General features: G+C 37.6%; 3 protein-coding genes across 3 annotated transcripts in view; all 3 read right to left on the bottom strand.

Moving 5' to 3' along the window:
• Positions 1–3,419, bottom strand: part of LOC115427677 (uncharacterized) — a 28,301-nt gene extending 24,882 nt beyond the window's left edge. The window contains exons 1-2 of the mRNA XM_030146321.1: positions 3,066–3,419; positions 2,443–2,551 (exon numbers count right to left, since the gene is read on the bottom strand). Coding sequence (XP_030002181.1) covers positions 2,443–2,551; positions 3,066–3,254 — 298 coding nt within the window. The 5' untranslated portion in view covers positions 3,255–3,419. The remainder of the gene's footprint in view (positions 1–2,442; positions 2,552–3,065) is intronic.
• A 4,236-nt stretch (positions 3,420–7,655) lies between these two features.
• Positions 7,656–9,818, bottom strand: slc25a5 (solute carrier family 25 member 5). Its single transcript, XM_030145328.1, has 4 exons — positions 9,614–9,818; positions 8,392–8,878; positions 8,154–8,294; positions 7,656–8,067 (listed from the first exon to the last, which is right to left on the bottom strand). The coding sequence occupies exons 1-4, from the start codon at positions 9,722–9,724 to the stop codon at positions 7,910–7,912; spliced, it is 897 nt and encodes a 298-aa protein (XP_030001188.1). The 5' UTR covers positions 9,725–9,818; the 3' UTR covers positions 7,656–7,909.
• Positions 9,819–11,132: 1,314 nt separating this feature from the next.
• On the bottom strand, positions 11,133–19,072 carry slc25a43 (solute carrier family 25 member 43). The gene is made up of 5 exons (XM_030145327.1): positions 18,650–19,072; positions 15,164–15,405; positions 14,271–14,443; positions 12,393–12,527; positions 11,133–11,841 (listed from the first exon to the last, which is right to left on the bottom strand). The coding sequence occupies exons 1-5, from the start codon at positions 18,919–18,921 to the stop codon at positions 11,629–11,631; spliced, it is 1,035 nt and encodes a 344-aa protein (XP_030001187.1). The 5' UTR covers positions 18,922–19,072; the 3' UTR covers positions 11,133–11,628.
• Between the last annotated feature and the right edge of the window lie 7,007 nt (positions 19,073–26,079).

Genomic DNA, 26,079 nt, shown 5'->3' with positions numbered 1-26,079 from the left:
GCTAAAGTTGTATCTCAACAGTGACTGGTGCTTACAGCTTTCAGTCCTGTATTTAACCCCCTACTGAATGAAAACACATATGAACAGCCACGTGAAACACAACGGAGCCAAAACCTCAAAAAGAATATGGTGATCAATGCCCCATTTATACATACAACGTTTGTCGATGTAAATGATAATTTTATGAGCCAACAAAGTCTCGGTTCATGACAAAGATGGCAAAGAAACATTTAGTTATGTGTAAAATAGTTTAATGGACTACTTTATCGTCACAAGTGATTTACTGTACATCACCAACACCAAAACAGCTGCTGCCCTGGCAAATTTTACCGCAATCTTTAAGAGAGAGGTGAAAAAGTATTAGAAAAGGTGAAAGTAACTACATTCAGGTCATGTTGAAGCAGCAGAGACAACCTCAGCAACTCAACAGATTGTGTAGAGATAGCTGTGATGACTTCAGCTCTGCAGGTGTGTAGACATTATTTTTAGACTTCACAATCCTTTTACCACAAACTATGATTTTCTTGACTTGTAAAATTATCATTTACACTGTCAAACACCATATGTGTAAATGGCACATAGTCCAAAGGGGATCAAATAATGGCTTATACATATAATTTTTTTCTGAAGTTAGGTCTCATGGGGCACAACCGGAAACTTCTGCTCTCTATAATCTCTAAAATTATGTTGATGTTAAAACACTTTTTGCCTAGTGACACCAAAAAACTATGAAGCACTGCAGCTTCAACTTCTGTTCGATAAAACTGAAGATCTGGACACTTATGGAAGATTTTGAATCAATGCGTTAAACAGCGCTCTTCTTCACTGACACAAAAACACAAATGAGGGAATATATTTTGGATGAGTGATGTTCATTCTTCCAGTAGAGTTAACAGACTTGTAGAATCAATGCTAAGGAGCAGGGAGGCTGTTCTGGAAGGACACGGTGGACTAAGCCTTTACAAAGACACCCTGGCTGTGTCCCAAATCACACATATTTTCCTTGAACTCTTAATAATACTGCACCTGCTAGTATGCATACAGTTGGGATAGACTTCATCACAACATTGCAACTTGAACACTGACCTTCTCACCACTACCTCCTGGGCTGTAATAGCTTCACTGAGGATTGTGGTAGGAGCAGCCTTAAAAACTTGCTGGTTTACATACAGTAAAATAAGACCACATGCAGATTGAAAAGCATGTTTTATGTCAGTTTTTCTTCTAATTCAGTGGTTCCCAACCATTTTTTAGCTTGTGACCCCATTTTAACGTCACAAATTTCTGGCGACCCCAGACATTCAAAATGGAGACTTTTTTTTTTTTTTTGCTAAAATGAATTTGTTTTTGATCAAGTAATAGTTTGCTACACTATGTTGCAAGTAATCATTAATTTTAGACAACATTTAGGCTATATAATATATATTATTATGGATGGAGGCAGAAAAGCCAGGTGTAGATTACTGCACAAAGTGAGAATTTTATTTTCCTTAGTCAGATTATGTACAGTCAGTCCAGCTTGTATTTACAAGGCTGACAATTAATACTGAACAAACAATAACTCAAACTATGAATTATGAAAGAACTGCAGCATCTGAAACTGACCACAATGAACATCTGAAAGATAAACAGTACCACAGTGCTTCAGTTTCAGCTTCAGACTTTGTCATGTCTTTTATGTATTGTCATTGTCTCTCTCACCTCACCATATATTTTTTTTATTAATAAGTTTTTATCAATTACTAGAAATTTCAGGTGACCCCATTTAAATTCCAGGCGACCCCATGTGGGGTCCTGACCCCAAGGTTGAAAAACACTGGTCTAATTTGTGACATGTCTGTTGATCTTAAAGCTTAAGGAAAACAAGATAGATAGATAGATAGATAGATAGATAGATAGATAGATAGATAGTAAAACTGGGAAATTGTAGTGCAAAAGCAGCATGACAGGCAGCATAAATAGAATATATAGAATAAAGAGCAAACACACTATACATCATAACTTAGAAGTATGTAAAAAAATGTTAGAAAAACAGTAATGTGCAACAATAAACTGTAATGTGCAAAGTAAAATGGAATTGCTCTGTAATATGGGCAGTAAAGCTAGTTTAGCCAATAGCTGTGCATGAAAATCAGATATGTTACTTCCTGTGCAGCACATGTCAACCACATTCAACAACGGAGTGTGTTTTCATATTTCCTCCGCTAAAAGCTCCTCCTCACTTCATGTAACATGACACTTGCCCTGCAGCTGTGTCTATGCAAAACTGTCCTTTTCATAGTGTCATGTAAAAACACAGTTGCTATGCGCTGACAAAGCACGCCCAGAGGATTCACTTAAAACCTCAATGCTAAGTGTTTTCAGCTTGTAAAAGCAAATGAGTTTACTCAGCCTAAAAATGCCATAACTGACATTTTTCTTCGGCACAGTAACATGCCTCACCTTGCTGCAGAGACCTCTTCACATGTGGATACTGACACTCCAAAGGTTCAGTCTGGCTGCTGCTTTCTCCATCAGTCAAGTCAGGAAACAGATGCTCCTCTATTCGTTCCTTAAAAAAAAAAACAAAAAAAAAACTGATATGATGACATGATAAAAAAAAAAAATGCAATTGTGAGAGGAAATATTGAGACAAACAAGAACATCAAGTATGTCAGGGTCTGTATGAAGTGAGTAAAACAGGTTTTTCAGGCCTTAAAAGAAAGTGCACCTCAGTCTATTGCTGATGATCTGAAAGTTTACATTTTCTTACTGCTTGTAACCTTCTACTTAGGACTAAAATCCTCTACCTCCTAACACCCAGGACTGCATTTTTGTCTTCTGCAGGAGGTAAAAGCAATCATTTAAAGTGAATAATCCAAAACTTTTACTTTCCTGGATCTCAGGAGGCTATAGACTCAACATTTTACTACTTAACCTGCTCATTAAACTTTATATGAGTTGTCATCACATGATCCACATGCGCCCACTACTAACCTCAGCCCACTAGAAGCATGATAATTCAGAGTTCATCCTATAAAACAACAAATAAAAACCTGTAAGTCCCTTTGCGTTTTATTTATTACCAGGAGCGTCTTTTCCTCCGTGTCTTCGTCTGTTTGCGTGCTGCTTTCTCGCCCACTGTTTCCGAGTAACAGTGGAGTGGAAAAACAAAAGAGGATACATAAAAAGTATTGTGTCACAGTTCGACCGCATTCTGAAAAATACCAAACCAAGCCGAGGACCAGGGCGATGGAGAAGCGCCATACGTACATCTTCTTCTCTTACAAAAGCCTGGTTCCGGTGGTGTGTTTGAGTTTGAGCCGGGGAGTGTTTAACCGAACACTCATCATCTTCTGCAAACCACACGAAAACAGTTTGCCCGAAAGTGAAACGGGCAGAGGAAGAAAAAAGCGAAGTTTATGATATAGTGTATGAGTCGCTGCTGTGATTGGTTGTAGATAATCCGACCACGAGCGTCTGCTGTTAATTATAACAGGACGCCATCTACAGGCCACAGCTGCACGTGACAGCAGGAAGCACTGAGACATGAGCAAAGGCTCATGGGAAACAAACATGCAACTCATTAGTTTTTCCTTGTTTATTTTCACAAAAGTTGTATTTTATTGACAAAAACCATAAATATCTAACTAGTTAAAACATAGAACACAATAAAACGATACCACTTTAATAAATAAATAAATAAATAAATAATGGGACAGTTAATAAAGACTATTCCTTACACTATTTATAAAAATTGGAAAGAAAAATATATTCAAGATTATTTGTCAGACTGTTGTAGTTTCACAGAATAGAATATTTCATTCTACAGATGAAGAATATCTTATCAATAAAGTATGTATCATCTTAGCTTAAAATAATCAGAAGCCAATAAAACAACACCACTGCAAAAAATAAATAAATAAATAAATAAATAAATAAATAAATAAATAAATAACTAAATAAATATAAAAAGTTCATGATGGCATCAGTACTCCTTTACTTGTGACTAAAACCAGTGTTTAATTATATCCCAATCTTCATGTTCAAATAAATAAACATTTCTGCATTTTCACTTAATCATATTTCAAAAGATTCTGGCAGTTTACCCTCTGTGAGTTGTGATTTGACACCCTCCTGGGGCTCACCTTGATAAAAGTGTGAATGAATGTGAAACTGCTTGCGGATGATGTCAAGCCATTGTTGGATGTGGCTGACAGGTGGTGCTGAAGCCCACCACCTGTGATTCTCTGTCCAGAGTGCGACTATAGATGCCCTCAGAGGAAGGTTGTCTTACACATTAGATGCAAATGAGAAGTTGTCCCACGTACTTACGAAGCAGTTTTCCTCCTTATGTAGGTATATAATTTAATGCAGAGCCTAGACTGGATTTGGATGTTTTATCCTTCATCTGTCATAAACAAGCTGAGTAATGGTGTTTCTGCAGTCCTGCTCATATCTACGACACAACACTGGTTAAATACCTGTAACTCTACAATTGGATGACAGAAGCTGGATTTTACTAAAGCATTTAGGCTAATCAGCTGAGATATACTGCATATACTCTGAAATTATGTAAACAGTGTAATTTTGATGCAAAACATAGCCTTACGTTTATTGATTTTTATAAGTTAAAATGGACAGAGGCTGACTTAAGATGCAAGAATACACAAAAACAAATGATTTATGCAACTGTGAATATTGTTTCCAATAAAGCCATCCTCTATTCTCATGAGCAAATGCTTTTCTTTACCGTTTACTGTATAGTCTTTCAGTGGTGCATTGTATGTGCTGTTGTATATACAGTATCTCAAATTTATATTACCTTTCACTATATTTACAATTATTCCTGTATTAAACCACCTAATTAAAATGGTTGTGGTTGAATCCGTCTGCACTTTATATTGTGTTTCACTGTTTTCTGTTTATATTGCTCTCCAGTGTAGGACTATAGAATGATTATCTTATCTAATCTTACCTTTTATCTTATCTTTTGAACTTTGTAGTGTTTAATATCAAATTGGAGACATTTGTGAGGATATGTGCATGTCTCAGCACTTAGAAATGATAAAAGTTGACATTACAAACATAGTATAAAACCCTTCAAAAGTGTACATAATTGTGGGGTATGAAGAGAAACCTTTTAAACTCTTTCAATGTGTATAATATCATTATCAATTATAACTTTACCTACAGCATGAGTCTCTCAAAAGAAGAAACTGTACAGAATATACATGATATTATCAGGAAATTCTCTACACAGATTGACATTTATTACTTATTTATAGTATTCATAGATGATGGATAAATAGGCATATGTGCCCTCAGCAGTGAAAAGCACTGAGGTCACGACCCAAAGGAGTGGTGATGTAATTCAGTGTAACAGCTGAAATTATGTAACATCTAGTCTGACAGAAGGCTTTTAGTAACAGTGTGAAGAGTAGTGCCAGCAATCCGTGGACCCTCAATATCACACACACACTCACTTAATACAGAGGCGTTCATTTACATTCCAAATGTACTTGAAAATTAAGGAATATCTCATCATCAGTTGGACAAAAATTTTTACTGACTTGCACCATTATTAGTCTGCAGACTGACTCTAAACATGTAAATAAATATACTATCAGCTGCTGTTTACTCTTAACATTGAAATGTATTGCAGATAAAAGTTGTCTGGGATGTTAGACTCAAGGCCTAGCCTACAGAATGCTACCCAGACATTCACCCAGTGCAATCCCCATTGCTTCAGATTCACTAATCCTTGTTAAAGTTGTAATGGGACAGCTGTGGAGAGACTTGTTGAATTAAAGGATTAACAACGTGCTACCTGCTGTGAAGAGCTTTTGCAGATCAAATTGTCAAAACAGTATTAAAACTCGTTTTCTCTGGGTCAGGGGTTATGTCCGAGACTTTCTGAATACTGAAAGGAAGATTAGACTCCATCCAGCTGAGTAAATCGTGTAATCTGATAGTGCTGCTAAAATGAGGCTCTGTCGTCCATTCAACTTTGGTCTGGGATAAATGTCCAAGAGTGTCCAAGATGCGACGATGTGTCTGAAAGCTCATCCTGGCATTCTACTCACAAAGCTTTTAAAACACATAGAACCACCACGTTAACCTTTCTCTTACAGTTTCAGACATGAATTTTATATTTGTGGTTCTTCCTTATTTTTTACTGGCATGCAGCATACTGACTAAATTCACATTAAATACAAAGAGTGCTAGATTTATTTACCCTGTCACTGACACATTAATGATCTTGCCCTAAGGTTGTCATTTATGAAGTGAAGGTTTGATTTGGTGACTTTTCCCAGTTTCCATAAATGAAAAATACTGCAGTGAAATATCTCTAGGGACTGAATTATGATGAATAGTGAGTAGAACAATGGCTCAAAGCTAAACTGAAATTTTAGATTTGATATAACACCCATTTTTATTATGTAGTCATGTTTTCAAGAAGTGTAATTACAGCTGCAGTCACTGGTGAATGCCATGGATGAACTATGATGTTAGTTCTACAACCTACAGTAAGAACTGACTGTAATTAGTCTGTAACCAGGGTTAGAGTGGACATTTACAAGTCGGTGCTAATGAGAATTTGTAGCCCCACACTGGCCTGTGTTTAACAGTACCGTCTTAATTTAAACAGACTCTTTACTCCATTCACCCTGAAATGGTCGTGTAACGTTCACAGGGGGCAACAGCTCTATAGTAATGGTTCAAAAGATTGATTAAACTGCAGAGTGTTTCTGTGACCTTATAGTTAGAGAGCCATGCAGTTAAGAATACAAAGTGACAGCATCATTATAGCCCCAAATAATGAAAAAAGTGTCATTGTCCATTAGTTTAAAGGACACCAGTGTACATGAAACACTACACACTGAAGCACTTATCACAGCTGTCCCATATTTGGACAGGCTGCACAAGGACAAATACCAGTCAGCTGTTAACGTAGAGAGGCCAATAACTGCTCTATGCCGTGTCCTGTTCAGGCTACAATCATGTGCTTCTTTACGGCTGGCAAGATCATGTATCAGAAGGAATCCCAGTTATGACATGGCTGGAAAATCATCACCACCAGCCCAACACGGACAACCTAACTAGGACCCAGTTTAGGTTAACGTTTCTTTAACATCCTCGCAGGATAAACAGAGTAAGACATTAAGTTTTGGCACATCAAAAGCAGACAGACCGTCTGAATGTGTTGGTAAATAGCTGGAGCAGGTGTATCGGCAGCTCAAGGTTAAAGTCGTCAGTCACAGTAGTAGAGTCAGAAGAGGCTTGGCAGGAGATAAAAGTATATTTAAAGGTCGGAATAATCCACCTCCCTACAGGTAATCCTGGACATTTCCCTGCAGCAAGACACCTAAACCAAACTATTAATGTGCAAGTAAGATACACCACTAAAGCTTACAATTTCTTAGACAGTATGTTTGTTCTCCTAGTATGCCTGAGATGAAATGCTGTCAGCAGGTCAGCTTTCTCAGCTTATTTTGGCCCTTCCCCAGCTACAACCTGGGAGACGTCTGCAGCTCTAAGCTCACATTTCACAGGAGGAGGTGCCAAATGGCTTCCTGCACCAACATGACTGAGGGACACATGGCTGCCAGGACACTCGTTTACATCAACAGGACCCTTCACACATGGTGTTAGATTTCAAAACCAGGCGGGACTTTACTCAGTAGGTTGCCTTTATTTCTCTTTTATCCGGCAAGATTCCTGTGTTCAGGGAATGACATTCTGGAGAGGGGCAAAACAAAAAGAAAAAAAAGCATGGGCCAAGAAAGGAGTATGTAACAGATTCCCCCAGTACAACTAGTAGCAAAATACTAGTTGGTCCCTATAAATATATCGCATCATTTAAGTCCTTCCAAATGTACAAGATATGTTACAGATAACTTCACAACATTACAGTGGATGTACAAACTTAGATGATTTTCTTAAGCTCATCATACAAGACGAGCACGAAAGCACCACCCATGCCTCTAAGAACATTTGACCAGGCTCCCTTGAAGAAAGCCTTGGAGCCCTCATCACGGGCAATCTTCCTCCAGCAGTCAAGGGTGCCAGTGTACATGATGTCAGCTAAAAGAAAAAGAATGACAAAACTATCATACCTCTTTCTACTAACACACTTATGATGCGTTTATATTTTGTGTTTTTTTTTGTACCTCCTTTACGTCCAGACTGCATCATCATACGACGACGGACAGTATCGAAAGGGTAGGACGTAAGACCGGCAACTGCAGTCACAGTCTGAGCAATCATCCAGCTAACAACAATGTGTGTGTTCTTGGGGTCTGGAAGCATGCCTGTGAAAGAAACATCAATCCAGAAGGTTAATGACAGGTGAAGAAGGTCCGGAGACAAACACAAGCAGCTATGTGAGGTTTGATAGAGAAAGCTTACCCTTTGCTGTGTCATAGATGCCAAAGTAAGCAGCTCTGTAGATGATAATGCCCTGAACAGAGACGTTGAAGCCCTGGTACAGACCTCTGATGCCATCAGACTTTGAGATCTTTACCAAGCAGTCTCCCAGACCTTTGAACTCACGCTCACTTGCACCTTTGCCAACATCAGCGGCGAGACGTGTTCTGGCGAAGTCAAGTGGGTAGACAAAACACAGGGATGTGGCTCCAGCGGCACCACCAGAGGCCAGGTTTCCTGCAAAGTATCTCCAGAACTGTGTGTGCTTGTCCACACCATCGAGGAAAATCTTCTTGTACTTGTCCTTGAAAGCAAAGTTGAGGGCCTGAGTGGGGAAGTAACGGATCACGTTGGCCAGATTCCCTCTCCAAAATGAGAGGAAGCCCTGCTCCTTGGGGATACGGACGATACAGTCGATAATACCTTTGTAATGCTTGTCAGCTGAAATCTGTTTGCTGGCATGTTGCACCTGTAATCAAGCAGACATCACAGTATATTAGGATACACTTTTAAACAAATGCATGTGTTACTTCTGAGAGTTTATTCCTCTCTTTTGCAGACATAAGTGTTGATTACTCTCACTAGTTACCCCCCATGCTTCCAACATGTTTACATCCATGTGCAGTGAGTACAACCCTGACGCCATTCATTCAACAATCCACAGCCCCTCCTCTTCTTCCTTTTCCTCCTCCTCTTCCTCCTCCTGCTGTTGTTGGGCCCAGGCCCAGTGCTACAGAGCACAGCCATGGCGCAAACCTTGCTCTGACCTTGATTGTTTGTTGTCAACCCAAACTAAACCACTAACACTTTAGAGGAGAACCTTTACACCACAGATACACACTTGTTGGTGAGTTGTGTCTATTTTAAAGCTGCTGTTTTTGATGCTCGATAAGGCTGCAGCTTGCTGGTCGGTCTATTACATAATACGTCTGATACGCCTCGGTTATGCTCATTCCTCATCTGTGCCTGCAGCAGCATCTGATGGCTGCTCCGATTTACTATATTTAGAAGCAAAAGTCAGCCTTTAACATCACAGCCTCTATCTCCTCTGTAACATCTCGTTGCATCTTGGTAAATCCTTCCATCCCTTAGAAATGACGCAGTGACGCGCTGCAGATGTGCGCATCTACCAGATCAGCAACTACCAGATCAGAAATATATGTTCAAAGTTTACAAAACAGAAGCATAGGATCATCCCACTGACCTGAAGAAGAAGCTTGACTCTCTCGATGGGGGCTACAGCTGTTTTGGAGATGGCAGCGGCAATACCACCAGCCAAGAAGTCCTTGGCGAAAGAAATAGCCTGTTCACTCATGTTCGGGTGGTGTCCGTTGTCGTCCCGGTGCCTGGTCGGTGGGGTTTGCCGGTGGAGCTGAAATGGCCGAACCCAATCTGCAAGTGAGGGGATTTAAGAAGACCGAACGCGAGAAGAAACGGTAACTTCCACTCTGGAGTCTGATTGGTGGGCTGCTGGGAAAGTGGGCGGGGCCAAGTGATGTCCTCTGATTCAGATTTGGTGTTCTCCCTCATCACTCAAGTAAATCATAGCAACTTTAACCTCTTAGCAGTCTACAACACTGAACTTTAACTCTTTAATTTAACGTTTTGGATTGATATGTCACTGAATCACACTAGAACTTAGCTGAGAATGTTTATGGTAGCTTTTAACCGGGGTTTGGTCAGTTTTGGGCTCAAGGTCGAACTAAATGTCACTTTAAAACAGCTGAGACCTAAAGGGCCCAGACTATGGCGGGTAAAGGTCATCCCATCTGTTTATGTCCTTTGGCTGTCACTCAGTTTCCCACAGTGTGGAACATGATTGAATCAGCTGACTTATTTCCACGCAGACCTGGTGTCAGCAGACTGATCAAAGACTATCCACGGGTCTGCTGCCTTATAATTTAATATCAACCGCACTAACTGATCCTGTGGTTCTTGTTAAAGTAAAGGACAATGTATCTTAAATCTTGACGGGAAAAGTGGTCTCTAATTCAGTCAGAAGGTATAACAGTGAGGGTCTAACAAATTATGGTGTATAAAACATACAAAAATCTTTAGTTTTCTTGTTTTTGCAGGATTGTAATGTGTCTTTATTTCTAACACGGATTACACAATAAATATGTGCAGAGTACTGTAACACACACACACATACAAAGCGCAACTAAACAGCTTCTGCAGGTAAAGTTGGTGTTAGTGTGATTTGGATTAAATGTTCAACTCTTGTGGCTCAACTTTATAGATGTTTTCCTAATCCTTTGTTATATCACACACTTTAGAATGTCCCTGTGGCTTTCATCGTCTTCTATTCTTTTCTCTGTCCAGATGATCCCATATGGCTTTGACAATGATCACATTTTTTTATCTAATGTTTTACATATTTGCTGTATATTACACTTGTACATATACTGCTACAAAGACTGAGAAATGCATGTGTGGCCATGCATTTCATGACAGCCAACCGATGAGAGTTGAAGATTTATTGGATCCACACCAAACTAATACCAACTTTACCTGCAGAAGCTATTAAGTTCTGATTGTGTGTGCGTGTGTGTGTATACAGTATATGTGTGTATGTGTGTGTTTCAATACTGTGCACATATTTCCTGCACATTTCTTGTTATAAATAAACACACATACTTCAACCCTGTAAAAACTACAAAGCTAAAGGTTGCCTAAGCTCTTTGCACAGTACTGTATATAGAAGATGCCTCAAGGACATAAAGTTTCTTTGGAAGAAAATTTTAAGTTAAACATCCATTTTCCATCACAATCCATCTTCAAACTACATGATTGTTCATAACTTATAAACCCATGAAGCCTCAGACATTTACAGCTCTCATACATAAAAAAAATAATAATAACTTAGCAGAAACACAGTCATACAACAATCTCATATGGTTATGATGCTCATATCTGATTTTTAGAGCATATAAGAGCATTTGTAAAACACTATGGCACTATGATGTGTTAATGCAAAAATATCAGAAATATGCCCATACATAAATAGGTAATTATAAGGCACATGTCATCAAGTGAAATACATTGTGGAAGAATGAAAGCAAATGAAAGCAAACAATGCTTTCAGTTACGATAACAGTGTTCTGAAAGAGGTAGACCTTTGCTGACAGGATATACTGTAAATGTGTTTTTTTTTTCCTTTATGAAGCCATCAGAATCTCTTTATGGGTTAAACTGTCATTGTTTTCATACAGAACATCTTCACCAGCGGTTTCCAAAGGAGGACCCTCCTGATCCAAAGTTCCTGTTTTTCAAGTAGCGTTTCACCTCTTCGAGTTCATTCGGCCCGAGGCTCTGGTCGACGCCTGGTGTGAGTTTATAGCTCAGAGGTGAGACAATGTACCCGTTGCGGTAAAGGCAAACCTGCTTACATGTCTCAAAGCAGATGAAAAGAAGGCCGAAGTAGGGAACGATCTATGAAGAAATGACAGAGACGGAGTAGAGATAAGTGTATTACAACACAATATTCAATAAATTAATGTCAATAAATGCCAATAGTTTCATGTGGCGATGGTGGTTGTTTGGTTTGTTTATGACAAATAGTTGAGTACATAATGTTTCCAAGTGGATGATAGCTTTACTCTCTCATATTTTAGTTTTGTAACAGACTGTTCACAACAAGGCCTTACATGAATCAAACTAATGCTGCCATTATGACATTTGCAGCTGAAATACAGCAGTGGAGCATGCTGTTCCAACACTGACCTTGTTCACTTTGCTCATAATATTCCTGCTATGATATTCCCACCCCCTTCATCTGCCCCTTTCAGTGCGTAGGCCACAGGTTACAATTCATTCTCTGCCATGAAGAAACTCACGCTCCTGAGCACGTGCAGTGTGGTTATTTTAGTTCCTATTATAGCCGGTAACATGATAAGGCAACCACTACTGTGAAATCACTGATAAAGAGCACAATTATTGCTGTGATTATGATGAAGTATAAAATAAATAAGTTACAGCCATACCTTTATTGTGTTTGCAGTAAGGCCATTCCAGAGTGAGAGGATGCCCTTATTTCTAATAACCTGAATAAAACAGTCCATCATTCCACTGAAATGAACGTCAGCGCCACCAAAATGTGGAAGCCGTGCACTCTGCGCCTAAGAGAAGTGAAAAAGAACACCTATTAATTATTAACTCATCAAATGTTGAAGGAGAAAAAAAACTTATAACCACAAGAAAATCAAATGATGCATGACAAAGCAGACAACAGAGCTGTCTCTAATTTTATAGCAGATGAAGTTTGGAAATACACGTTTCAACAATGTCTTGCAAATGCACGAATAGAGTAAAAGGTAAAGTGACACTGATGTAAACAGGTGCTTGACTAGAGATTATTTTATGTGTTGTTTAATGTTGGTAGGCCGTCTTATGATTTACAACATTTAATTTTGCACAGCTACTTATGAGGACAGCATTTTATTAAAAGCAACAAAATTAATTTTAATATTAAACAACCAGCTGATAAAGTAATGTAATAATGTAAGAAAACACTGTGGAAGAAAACCTGGTTAAAAGTAAATTAAGCAATTTACATTAAAACACATTTCAGATAAGTATGGTTCACAAGACCCTCCATGTGTGAGACAAGTGCCTCTGTGTCCTTAGGCTGTCCCTGTTACCACACTGACGACTTTACAGGCTACAGACTGTCATGTGACAAAGTATCTTTAGAAGTTTCAAGGTTTCAAAGGGAACATGCAACCATAAAGCTTTTAGACTCTTCAAACAGTCTCTTCTAGTGATGGAACATTAAGCTAACACAGAGTTAAACAATACTTATCCTCAAATCATTACCCAAAGCTTCTGCAAACATTTTCACTAGCTCATCTATCATTCATTTTCTGCTTGATATTTAATGATTACCTATGGGATTTTAAAAGCAAAACTCTGAACTATGTCATTATTTATTCCATGCATTAAAGGGTTTCTTGTTATTGTAATGAAGGTGTTGTGTTTGACATAACACTGTACTTGCCTGCTGTCTGATAGTTACAGTCTAACTTTAGAGAACTTATCTAGCTTCTGCAGGCCTGGGACACATTCACATTCCCAGCTGCTGCTGAACCTTGTGGTGGCTAATAATAGGCTGATGAAACCGGATGTAGTATTTTGCCCTTTGCTGCGCCATTGTTATGCATGTGTCCTTTTTAACATACAGAAGAGGAGCAGACAGATCATGTTTTTATTGACTGTAGAATTTAACTCTACATACAGGAAAGATCCAGACACTTCAAATGCCCATAGGCTGAACTGGAAAGGTAATTTAACAACTAATGGTATTCTGATCAGAGAATTTGACTTTCTATGTCCTAAAACTGTGACCAGGAAAGGTCAGACTCAAGCCCCACATAAACACACACATACTGCCCCTTGTGGACCATAGGTGGCAATCCAACCGGTGTACAAGAAACAACACAAAGCACTTTACAATGAACGCCTACAGTTAGAATAATGATAAGCATTTAATTTAGACTCAGAATGAATTTTGTTCAATTACGTTAGCTGATTTAAGTGAACAAACATAATTTGTCTCTTGTCCCTTAGCATCTGCAGCTGAATTCAGTTGAGCTCACTAAAGAACAGTAACTCAAATGCTTGATGCCCAATTATTTGACTACCAGCAGGATAATCTGTCATAATCTTATATCTTCTTTCTAAGTAAACAAAAACACAACGATTCTTCAAGTGATTGTACAGTAATGTATATATTTATCACCATTATATTCTATCTTCAGAGTAAGAGTTCTAATACACTGAAGCTTTTTTTTTTTTGATTTCTCAGTTTCTTTTGAAGAAAGAGCCTACATGTAAAAAATGAAATGTTTTTGGTGGCAACTTGCCTGCATCTTCCGCTTTACAGTTTCAAAAGGGTATGAGAGGGTCTGGGCCACTCCCGCTGCGAGACAGCCGTTAATGAAATTCTGGAGAGGAGTAAAGCGAAAAGGAGGCTCCTGCCAAAGCTTGTCCAAGTTCATGTAGACAGCGTAGCATCCAACAGAGAAGGGAAAAGCTCCTGTGAGCAAATAAGATGCACTCATAAGTTACACTAAAATGTGAAATTAAATAATGTATAGCACATGACATTGGACTTTTTTGTGCAATATGGAAAATGGCAGGAATTTTCACCAGATGACTTGAGTATCTTTACTTTTGAAGAAATAATCATTCTCTCTGCACAGAAAATTAAAGCTGAAAATTTGTGGTTTTTTTTACTTTAATGCTGTACTATTTTCAGCAAAAAAGCAGGTAAGCATTGTGACAACCTTGAAGGAAATTATGTAGCTTCATACACTGGTTTTGTTGAACATCATCCTTTCTGTAGCTAAAATAATTCCATATAATTGCATTTCTTTTCTCAGTTTTCTGTGTCTCTCTTCATCACTCAGTTTTAGTTGGTACTGGAATTAATTTCCATCCCTTGACATTACACATCACCATAATATGATTATTGCACATGCAGACATTGTGATGACGATGCCTGAAATTATATTTGCTCAGCCAACATTATGACAGGTAGATGAAAAAATCTGTAAAAGAATTCGTTTTAATAAGGGGTCTATGTCAAATTATAGTCGTTCACCTGAAGTCGTTGACTGTGCCAACTTAATTGGCTTCATTAAAATTCTGGCAGGTGAATTGAACAACTGAAAAAACACAGCTTATATGAACAGCGCCATTAATGTTTGATATTGTAACACTGTCCAACAGAAGTGAATTATTTATGCACACATACCTAAAACTGTCAGGGAGAAGCCCCTGTAGAGAGCAAAGAGCCCTTCAGTCCTGTAGATCTTTGACAGAGTGTGGACCACCCCGATATATGTGGGCTCTCTGCAGTTCTGAACAATGAGCCTGGTCTCGGCCACCTCCAGAGGGTACGTGACCAGGGCAGCAGCCACTCCAGCCAGACCTCCAGCAAATATGGCCCTCCACTGGGAGATGAAGCCCAGCTCATCCATGTGAAGGTCGACTATCCTGCAAACACAGGGAGGTGGAAATAATTGATGAGACATTCAACTTTTCAGTGTTTTCATTCAACTGTGTATTTTGCTGGTGTTAATAAAAAGATCAATGCTGAGAGAAGGCAGTGTTTTTATATTTTGCTTATTATGAACATGTTTGTACTTATCATAATCGACATAATAAATCATCCTTATTGGCTGTTATTGTGAGCATGAATTTCCTTCAACCCTTAAAAAGGTCTAAACAGCCTCCAGTGACCAAAAGTATCTAAAAATCTTTTTTTTTTTTTTAAATATCTGTTGATCCACTAATCTTATCAATATATGTAAATAATTGAGGTAAAATGCAGTTTCTCATCCTTTAATCATCATCAGATATGACACATTTGGATGTTCAGAGGCTCTGTACTGAACGTGGAAACACTTATCTTCTGAAACACTGATTCACCAATAAAACTCATGTAGTTTGATAAATGACAATGGTTGCATACACTTGATTGAATGATACATTTTACTGAAAAAGTCACTTTTTCTTCAGCTTCCTCTGCTCTGATATAATTACCTCTGAATTTACTCTGAGCTTAATGAACATCCTACACGATCAGTGAATGAATATAGGAAAATACATGATTTACACTGAAAATGCAAAATGCCGAGGATAATATTAGAATAAATAATGATAAATCACTGAATATGGGGAAAATTTCATTCAGAAGTTGTCACAAAATAGCTGCAGGGTCTTTAACGATTAAAGAACCACAATTTCCTGTATGTGTGTATTTTTCAGTGCATTAGAATATTCATCCATCAGATAGCTGAATCCATGATCATAAAAATTAAGAAATTTTTCAAGCAAATGCCAAACTTTTGAGTGTGGACAAAGGGCAAGGCAGGCTTATTTGTATAGCACATTTCATGTACAAAACAATTAAACAGAATAGGACATAAGAATAAGATATGATAAAATGCAAAAAATAAGTTACAGTGCAGTATCGGATATTAACAATTTTTATTCTCAATGAAAGGAAGCAAGCAGCAAATAGAAGTCCTTCAATGTTGATTTTAAAACAGCTGAGAGCTGCAGTAAACGTGCAGGTTTCTAGGAGTTTGTTCCAAATATGTGGAAACTGTAGAAACTGAACATTGTCCTTCAATGTCTAGTTCGATTCTGGGAACAAAAAGCAGACTTGTCCAAGCTGTTTAAGTGCTCTACGTGGTTCATAACACATCAGAGGGTCAGAAATTTATTTTGGTCTCACACCATTCAGTGCTTTATAAACCAACAATAGTAATTTGAGAACTGGAGTCATATGATCCCCTTTATTGGGCTTTGAATTCATCTCTAATGTTAGAGTTTAGATAAATGCTCATTAAAGGAGACACATACTTATAGACTATATACTTCTGTTAATAATAGGATTTTCAGATCCGTCACGTTGAAGTATTTTTCAGGACCGTGTTTCTGTCACTTAACAAATGAAAAACAATGTGGAGCACAAACAGAGGTGGGTTTTCTTTCCTGGAACATGATGTACAAAACAGGACAGAGGTTCACTGATGAACACGTGTCCTGGCGCGTGAGACCCCATCTACTGAGAGCAGCGGCTTTTTCTGCACTTTACAGTCTGGTGTTTACTGTATTTATGACTTTGCGCTGATGGACTCGTGTCACTGCTGCGGGTTTTTCGCTGCTCTGCATGTTAATTGATCACTCATGCTGTCGGCCATTGCGGTAGGCTTTGCCCTGTAGTAACCTGACAGAACTGTCAAGCTGTTTCTGCCTGAGGTTAGGACTCCCAGGCAGCACCGTCTCCTCCATCCCCCTCCTGTTAACTCCCAAAGAAGCATTATGAGAAGCTTAAAACCAACAGATTTTAGAGATTTTTTTTTTTTTTTTTTTTAATATTTGCCCCTTTAACTTCCTGCCAATAAGCTCAGAATTTGATTTTTATTTTAATAAGTTTAGTGAAAACATCTTAGGCATACATTATATAATAAATATCTTCTAATAATAGGAGTAGAAATTTGAATAGCTTGGGTTTTTTTTTTTTGTTTTTTTTTTTTTAACTTTTTTTTTTTTTTTAATATAAATTATCACATTACGTCAACATTCTAGTAACTTTATTTTTTTTATTCTAACCCTACATACCTAGAAATATTTTTTGGGGCTTCCAAATTGATTTGCCTCTAAATATAACCTTCCCAAAACGATTTATCACTATATAATCTAATATGATTCTCTGCATTTCACATTTTTCAGTGCAAATCAGTATTCTTTTATATTCAATGTACTGATCATGTAGATGTTTCCTAAAAGTTCAGAGTAAATTCAAATAAAAACAGAGAAAAAATTAAGAATAAGTGACTTTTTCACCAAAATATATGAAAAAAAGACAAAAAGAGAAGAAAAACAAGCATCTATAACCATCGTCATTTGCCAAATTACATAGGTTTTACTGGTGAATCAATGCTGCAGAAGATGGCGGTATTTTGACATTTAATACACAAACACCACACACAAATGGACTGCATCTGATGATTGTGAAAAGTTGTGAAACTGCATTTTCACTGAATTATTTCACGCATTATTATTTCAATTGTATTATTTCAGTAGATAAGTGGTTTGAAGGTATTGAACATTTTAGGTCAGTATGCTTTTGGTTTTAAATAATTAAAAACTTCAACAAGCATGAATGGAGTAAGAAACAACTTTGAGCAAATACACATATGTACACTTTTTCTTACATATGTGATTATTTGGATATGAATTTAAAAAAATTAATTCATCAAGCTCCACTGTCAGATCATCCCTAATTTAAGTATGTATACGTCCTTAAACCTTCAGACTACCTGTCAGGCCTCACTCGGGGAATACATGACTACTTGCCTGAACAAATCGAATGAGGAAAATAGAGCCTTCTGATTGGCTGAAAATACAACATGAGTGAGAAACAGGAAGTGCTACATTTAGAAACAAGGAAACTCTAAATATGCGAAATAAACAACCCGGTCACTGTTAAAATAACATCTTACAGTGTAAAACACAGACTAACTTGAGTGAATGTACTTTTAATTCTACTTCCTTCGATAAATTACGTGGGTTTTTTTTGGTTTTTTTTTTTTTTAACTGCGTTCATCAGATAAACTTGCTAAGCCAATGTTAGCAGACTGAATATTAGCTACAAAACAAAGCAGACAGAGTTGACAAAACTGATTAAAACAACAGAATACACAAACCTTACATCGGTTTTACTTACTTTTTATATGTTGTAAGATGAACTGCGGTGTATGGAAACAACCGGAGACATGAGACGAGGTTTCCTTTCCAAAATCCTCGAAGCCCTTCATGTTGGTAGATGAGCATAAAACTTTGGCACAAACCTCTCTTGGTATGGAAAGTCCCCACCTGGCTTTTTATTTTTACCACCTCCAAAGGCGACGTGATGGTTTTACTGAAAATCCCGGCGAAACCGACACACACAGAGCTTTGTGAACTGGTCAGTCTGTTGTCCTTTTTGACTGAGGCCATTACTATTTGGGCCCCTGAAGAAGACTTTGGTTCTCTCTGATGGATCTGGACTGTCTGAAGCGCAGGAAAAGTATCTGTTTATGTAGGTTACACATCTAAATATAGAGCCCTACAGCTACACGTCTCCTGTCCTGACCAACGGTGTTGAGTGACAAACAAACTCACGTCATGTTTTTACAGTAGAGGAACTGAAGTAGCGTTGCATGGACACTAGAGGGCGCCCTTTGACCTTTAAAACGAACCCTTAAACTGTGTTAACTCTGACCTGGCAGGTTTGTCTTCACATGTTCAAAGTTTTTTATTGTCAGTTCACTAGATGCACAGGACATACAGAGAACTGAGATACTGTTTTCTCTCTGACCTTGTTATTTAAATGCCATGCAATTAAAAACAGAGGTAAAAATAGCATATGAATGAATAAAATAGTATAAAAGATCAACTATAACAGAATATAAAAGATATAAATCAAACCTATTTACAATAACAGCGGTAGAGCAATACAGTAACGATGATGAAAGATGAGGAGGTGTTTAATGGAATGTGGAGGACCGAAGACAACTCCACACAAGTACACATTTGGAAAGAAGTTTTTGGACATACATGTATTTGTGACATAGTGCATTAGGAATCACTTATAGGTCACTGATGTTTGCCAAGTACTGTGCCATTCTCGAGACCCACACACTCCCTTTTACACATCTGCATGTTTCAGCAAAATAATGCATCCAGAGCATGACATGTTGAAACTGTCCAGAATAGGGTGCATCAAACCCCTCATTTTTTTTGCAAAGTGTTTGCTTTTTACTTGTCCCTTGTCTAACTTTTTTCCATTTAGTGAAAAAGTAATTCCTGCAAAATTCCTGCAAAATTTGTTTTTCTATTTAGGTGGGCCACTGGGCATTTGAAAATTTGACTTGCAAGGCTGCCGAATTCGGCAGGTTCAAAAATCCAAAGTTTTGACTGGTTTGTTTTTTCATTCCTGTTTGCTATAAAATCATAAGAAGTAAATAAACAAAAAATGGCAAGGTTTTAGTAGATTCGAGATGAATTTGAAACTTTCGACAAACTTTCATTCATATGTTTTTACATGCATTTATTTTAAAACACATACTGCAAATGGGCAACTCATCAGACATCAGTTTGGCACTAACAAGAGATTATGGCATTTTTAGGTCTTTTTCCGATAATTACTTTGAAAATTTATTGTATTTTTTTTTTTTTAATTTCTGTTTTAATTAGGGCTTAAACTATTGATAGTAAGGTTTATAAAGCATATTTGAACAACTTAGGAAGTTTTACTTGACTTAAGCGTATTAAACGGTATATTCACTTTCTGGGCCTTCTGAGTTCGGCAACCTTGCAGTTCAAATTTTCAAACACACGGTGGCCCACCTAAACATGGTCAAAATTAATTAATATTTTACAGGTAGTGTTTTCTACTCAAATGAAAACTTTTTAGACCAGGGACAGGAAAAAACTTGACAAAAGGGGGGTTCGATGCACCCTAGTCCAGAATGTGATAATATTTGAGATTGTGTAAAATTTTAAGGGTGTCCAAAACCTTTTTTTTCTACTGCTATATTTATATCCTTTCTTTTACTAAAAACAGAGGTATAAGTATTTTTTGCTAAACCACTGTATTTATGTGCACATTTGATGTACTTTACTTCAGTACTTCACTTCTGCTCCACTATCTCAGATACAAATATTGTACTTTTTATTTCTCGACATTTGTCTGATAGCTTTGGTTACTTATCAGATTACTTTTTTTTTACTCCCCATCTGTCCAGTACAAACCATGCATCTCCAAATGTGGCAAGGAAAAGGTGTTTTTACAAGTTGAGAAGACTCTTCTATTTCTTAAGGTAAATACATTGTCTCTACCCTCTACCCTAAATGCATTGTTATTAAACCTAAACAGGACTGTAATATCAGAAGCTTATGATGATTTTATGTGATGTGTCACTGTAGATTAAACTGTATACAGCAGAAAAATATAATATATACATTAATTCAGCAATAAAATAAATCCAAAACATCATATAATACTGCAGTACAACACTAACAGGAATGATTTCACTGCACAGTAAATACATTTTATTTTTTTATTCATAAGATACAGACACACACAAAAAATTGCTTCTTACATGTCAGCAAAATTATCACATGATGAATGAAAAGGAGCACAAAGTAATATTAATATCTTGTGGATAATACTTTTACTCAAGTAATGTTGGAACTAGAAGTTGTTTATAGTGGAGTATTTTCATAGTATGGTATAAATACTTTTACTTAATTAAATTATCTGAAAACTTCAGATCTTTTATTTTAGTAACACTAGCAGACACAGTAAGAAATACTTATTATATTTTATACATTTAATCTGTTGACTGTATTATAAGACAAACTTTACATTTAAGCCTCAAACAGAAAAGAAATGAAAAGATAGAAAATACACCATAGTACAATATGACAAAATGGTTGAAATAATCAAGTAAAACAATAACACAGGGTAACCCTATAGATAATGATTAGAGACATTCCTAAATATTTTGTAACATAAACTGTTAAACTGCTTGGATTACACTTAAATTGTAGATGTCAGCCTTTAAATACAGGGCGTCTATGTTTTAATGTGTATGAATTTATTAATACTTAAGACAAGTGTAAACCATCTGTCCTGTCTTTAGCCTTTTAACCCATAAAAACCCAGTGCTAATTTTGTGGCGGTTCCCAAATGATTTTTTCTCTATATTTAACCTTTCTTAAGTGATTTATCACCATTTGTTATAATATTATCCTCTGCATTTTGCAATGAAAATCTGGTATTTTTCTTGCATTTAATTCACTGATCATGTAGATGTTCATAAAAGCTCAGATTAACGGTGAAGGTTATTATATCAGAAACACAGAAAACTGAAGAAAAAGTTACTTTTTCAGCAAAGATATCAATAACTCAGTGTAAAAACAAGTGTCTCCATCCACTGCCATTTGTCAAACTCCATGGGTTTTACTGGTGAATCAATGTTGTAGAAGATGATAGTGTTCCCATGTTTACCACAGAGCCTCTGAACGTCCAAATGTCATATCTGATGACCATGAAAAGATGACAAACTGCATTTTACACCAATTATTTACATGGATTGATAGGATTAATGGATCAACAGGTATTAAACATTTTAGATCAGGAGATGCTTTTGGTCGACGGTGAATGTTTGGGTCTTTATGGGTTAATGTCTTTGCACCTCACTTTTAGTTGTACATGTGTTACGTTTATGCTTTATTACCTCCGCCAGGGAGGTTATGTTTTTGCCAGCGTTGGTTTGTTTGTCTGTGTGTCTGTCTGTCCGTGTGCAAGATAACTCAAAAAATTATGGATGGATTTGGATGAAAACTTCAGGAAATGTTGATGCTGGCACAAGGAACAAATGATTAAATTTTGTTGGTGATCGGGGTGGGGCTAATCTGCCTTGGCGGAGGTCTGCGCTCTCCGAGTGCTTTTCTAGTTTGATGATATGGAATTAGTGCCTGAAAATGTCACTCATGTAAATATTACATTTAAAATAATAAAACATATATTTGACCACATAATGGACATTTTTTACCTTAGTTTAGTTGTATTTGTCCAGAGTATTGTCAGTGCATGTTGAAAGTATTTCAAAGTTTACTATGGAGAATGCACTCAAACTGAATGTCAGTGATGGTTTGAGAGATTTTTTGTGAGTGCTATTGTAAATTATTGATAAATTATGAGTTATAGTTTTCATTATTGATTACTCTTCTTTAAAAAAAACAAACAAACTCTTGTCTTGTGTCAGTTCTGAATTTTTCAGTATAGCTCGGATACTTTTTATTTTTCTTGCACAGTGAGGAAACTTCAGGTTGGATTTATTGTATAGCCAGAATTTCTCAGCAGGACTTTGTTGTTGCTGTCTTGTTTCAGCTGAATGTTTGTTTTTTCCTTGTCTTCGCCTGCCAGGAGTGCCTCCCTCCCCTGCCGGGATGACAACTTGGATACATGCGAGTAGCCCACCTTCTGTCTGCGACTGGACCACTTGGCTCCCTTGCAGAGGAAATGACAGGCTGATCACAAGAGGCTTCCTTCACTCCCCCTCGAGCTGCCTGCTGGGGGTGGTAAGGGTGTGGTGCTGTGTGTGAATCTTGTACCAGGTTTCACCTCTGCAGATACTTCGAACTCATCTTCAGAGGGCCCTCAGAAGAATATCAGAATCAGAATCAGCTTTATTGGCCAAGTATGTGAACACATACAGGGAATTTGGCTTTGGTTTTTCATTCAGATGCCACAGACATAATTGCAGTAAGGGCTAAGATGGGAGTTCAGAAATTATTACTGTGCACTGACATGTTTATTCCTGTTAGGTGCTCATAAAGTTAGTTTACGACCCTACACTTCTAAGCTTTTTCATGTTTATAGCTGCAGCAATTATTCAATTAATCAATTAGTTGTCAACTACTATATTAATTGCTAACTATTTTGACAGTTGAGTAATTGGTTTGAGTCTCCTTTTTTGTGGAAAAAATAATATTATTGGTTTCCAGCCTCTTAAATTTGGAGAATTTCTATTATCCTTCCTCCTGTATGACAATAAACTGCACATTTCCTAATTGTGGACCAAATTAAACCCACTGATTAACATTTTTTTTGTATCATTTACTAATGTTCTTGATAGATAGATAGATAGATAGATAGATAGATAGATAGATAGATAGATAGATAGATAGATAGATAGATAGATAGATAGATAGATAGATAGATAGATAGATAGATAGATAGATAGATAGATAGATAGATAGATAGATAGATAGATAGATAGATAGATAGATAGATAAGCTTTATTACAGACTCATGGTCCACATTAAAAAGCAAACAGATAAATACAAACACAATAAAATAAATCTCTATACTTTAAAGAGGCAATCATACCAGTGTTTCCAGAACAGAGATGTGTAATGTACAGCACTATACAAGATTAGTCAGCAATAAAATTACAGTATTTTCTGAATGATTCAGGCAACAAATAAATTTAAACATCAGATTTCTCAACACAGCACGCAATGAATTTACATGATTTGACATAAACAATTCACAGGCACTAGTTCATCTGGGAAACCAAACAATCAAGAAAATAATCATTAGTTGCAGCTTCTTTCATACTACTTGGCAGTATGTAACAATTATGACAAAAATATCAAGTGTGCAAGAGGAACTAACCTCAGCACTTCTGTGTAGTTGAGGAATGTCAAAGTAGTCATGCATTTTCACCTCCAAGGTTTTGAAAAAGACTTTTAATAATGCATTAGATATTGTCTTTGATCCTGTTTGTGTGTAGTTTTAATACACAAGACAATCGGATTCTTTATAGATAAGTGGTGTGACATGGATTCATGCTGTATCTTATCAATTAATGCTTCAGCAGTCAAGCAGAGCACCTTGAATCTGCTGCCACTCTGTCTCCTGCATGTGCTGTCCTTCCTTTGCCCTCTCTCTGTACCTTATTCCCCACCCGTATTTGTCTTGAATTCAGATAGAGCACTGCCTTCTTCCTGTATGTGCTGCATACCCCCAATGAGTACTTCCTCCAGAGTAGTGCGGGAGCTGCCTGCCTGCCTTTGTGTCTCTAGAACGGGCACGTAGCAGTAGTTGTAGACTGACTGAGGCATTGTCATTCTCTGGATGTCATGCGCAAGTCAACCCTTGATCTCCCACTTTGAAGTGCATTGCTGGGAGACCTGGGAGAGAAGAGCGTGTATCCAGTTCAAAATCTCAGCGGTCAACAGAGGGCGCCTGAGACCAGTGAGGACTCACTGAGGTCCGGGTCTGTTATCCTCACAGACTGGTGCCAGGCTCACAGACTGCTGCAATAAAATTCTCACCTCATTATCTAAGACAGTCACATCACAGGCTTATGTTGGCAGGAGAGAAGAAAGGGAAGAAAGGTGTGGGGGTAGGGAAGGGGAATGGGAATGGGTTTGAATTGGTGACACCAGAGCCTGTCTGTATGTGAGTGTGTCTTTTAAGGGTGGGGGGTGCACTGGTGAGAAAAATGAGGCATGGTCTTATTCACTGTGGCACCATGTCGACACCTCTGCCTACAAGGCTGAGGCCAAACTGCCGCACTCTCCGGCTCACTTAACAGGAATGAGCGACTTGTTATGCATAAGAGCCTAATTTTGAATTAATGGTTACTGTGATGGGTTAAACTGTGAAAGGTTGTCAGTGTTTGTTAGGAATAATAAATGCACTTTTGCACCTCATTACTGGGAACAATCTTTATTACAGCAAACATTCAAACTGCTGTTATCTCGGCACTCCAGACCAATAAATATGCTAAAATACAGTGTATAAAGTGTAACATTGCCCATAAATGTAGCCTTACAGACTTAATCTGTGTAATGATGAATTAAAGCACTTAGCCATAAATTATAACACTAATTTTGCATTAATATGTCCACATTTGATGCTTCTATTTAAAAAAAGTCTCCTGCATGGACAAGAAAAATGCATTTTTGTGTCAACATTAACAACATTTTAATTTGAACCTATTTAAAACGGATTATTGTTGATTTATTTATATACATTTACTTGTAAAACTTCACAAGGGCTAACACATCATTTATTTAGGGAGGATGTAGATGACCAGGAGGCCCATTGTTTGTGAGGATGTAGACAGAACTAAGAGCTCTGGGCTTCTGGCAGCTGGTGCCCCCTTATCTTCCCATGTACAGCCAATAAATCAATATCAAATCTAAGGAACAGGAAGCCAGATGGCCTTCCCCACGACTGACCAGCACAGGGTCCTCTCTGGGCCTCCACAGCTACTGTACCACTGCTGCATGCAGCCCTCCTTTGAAGACATACACATTCAACAATGAGCTCAATGAATGACTAAAGGGAACAAATAAGCTGTTACGACTCTGCTCAAATCAGTGTTTGTGTTTCCATCCACATCAAAGGGGCCTGTCTGTTTGATATGCAGCCCCCACACCTTGATCCGAGCCATGTACAGGTATAAGGGAGGAGCAGTCCATTGACTAGAGAGAGGGTCATGTGGTCGCTCTTCTCAGCCCTGGCTTGAGGGTAGTTGACCCAGACGAAGGGTCTGCTGATGTCTCTAGTTCCCCAGGGAGCTATTGCCC

This window comes from Sphaeramia orbicularis, chromosome 10 (genome assembly GCF_902148855.1).
Source record: "Sphaeramia orbicularis chromosome 10, fSphaOr1.1, whole genome shotgun sequence".
NCBI classification, from domain to species: domain Eukaryota; kingdom Metazoa; phylum Chordata; class Actinopteri; order Kurtiformes; family Apogonidae; genus Sphaeramia; species Sphaeramia orbicularis.
Note: the sequence above shows the minus strand (reverse complement) of the source record. Positions and strands in the feature narration are given on the sequence as shown.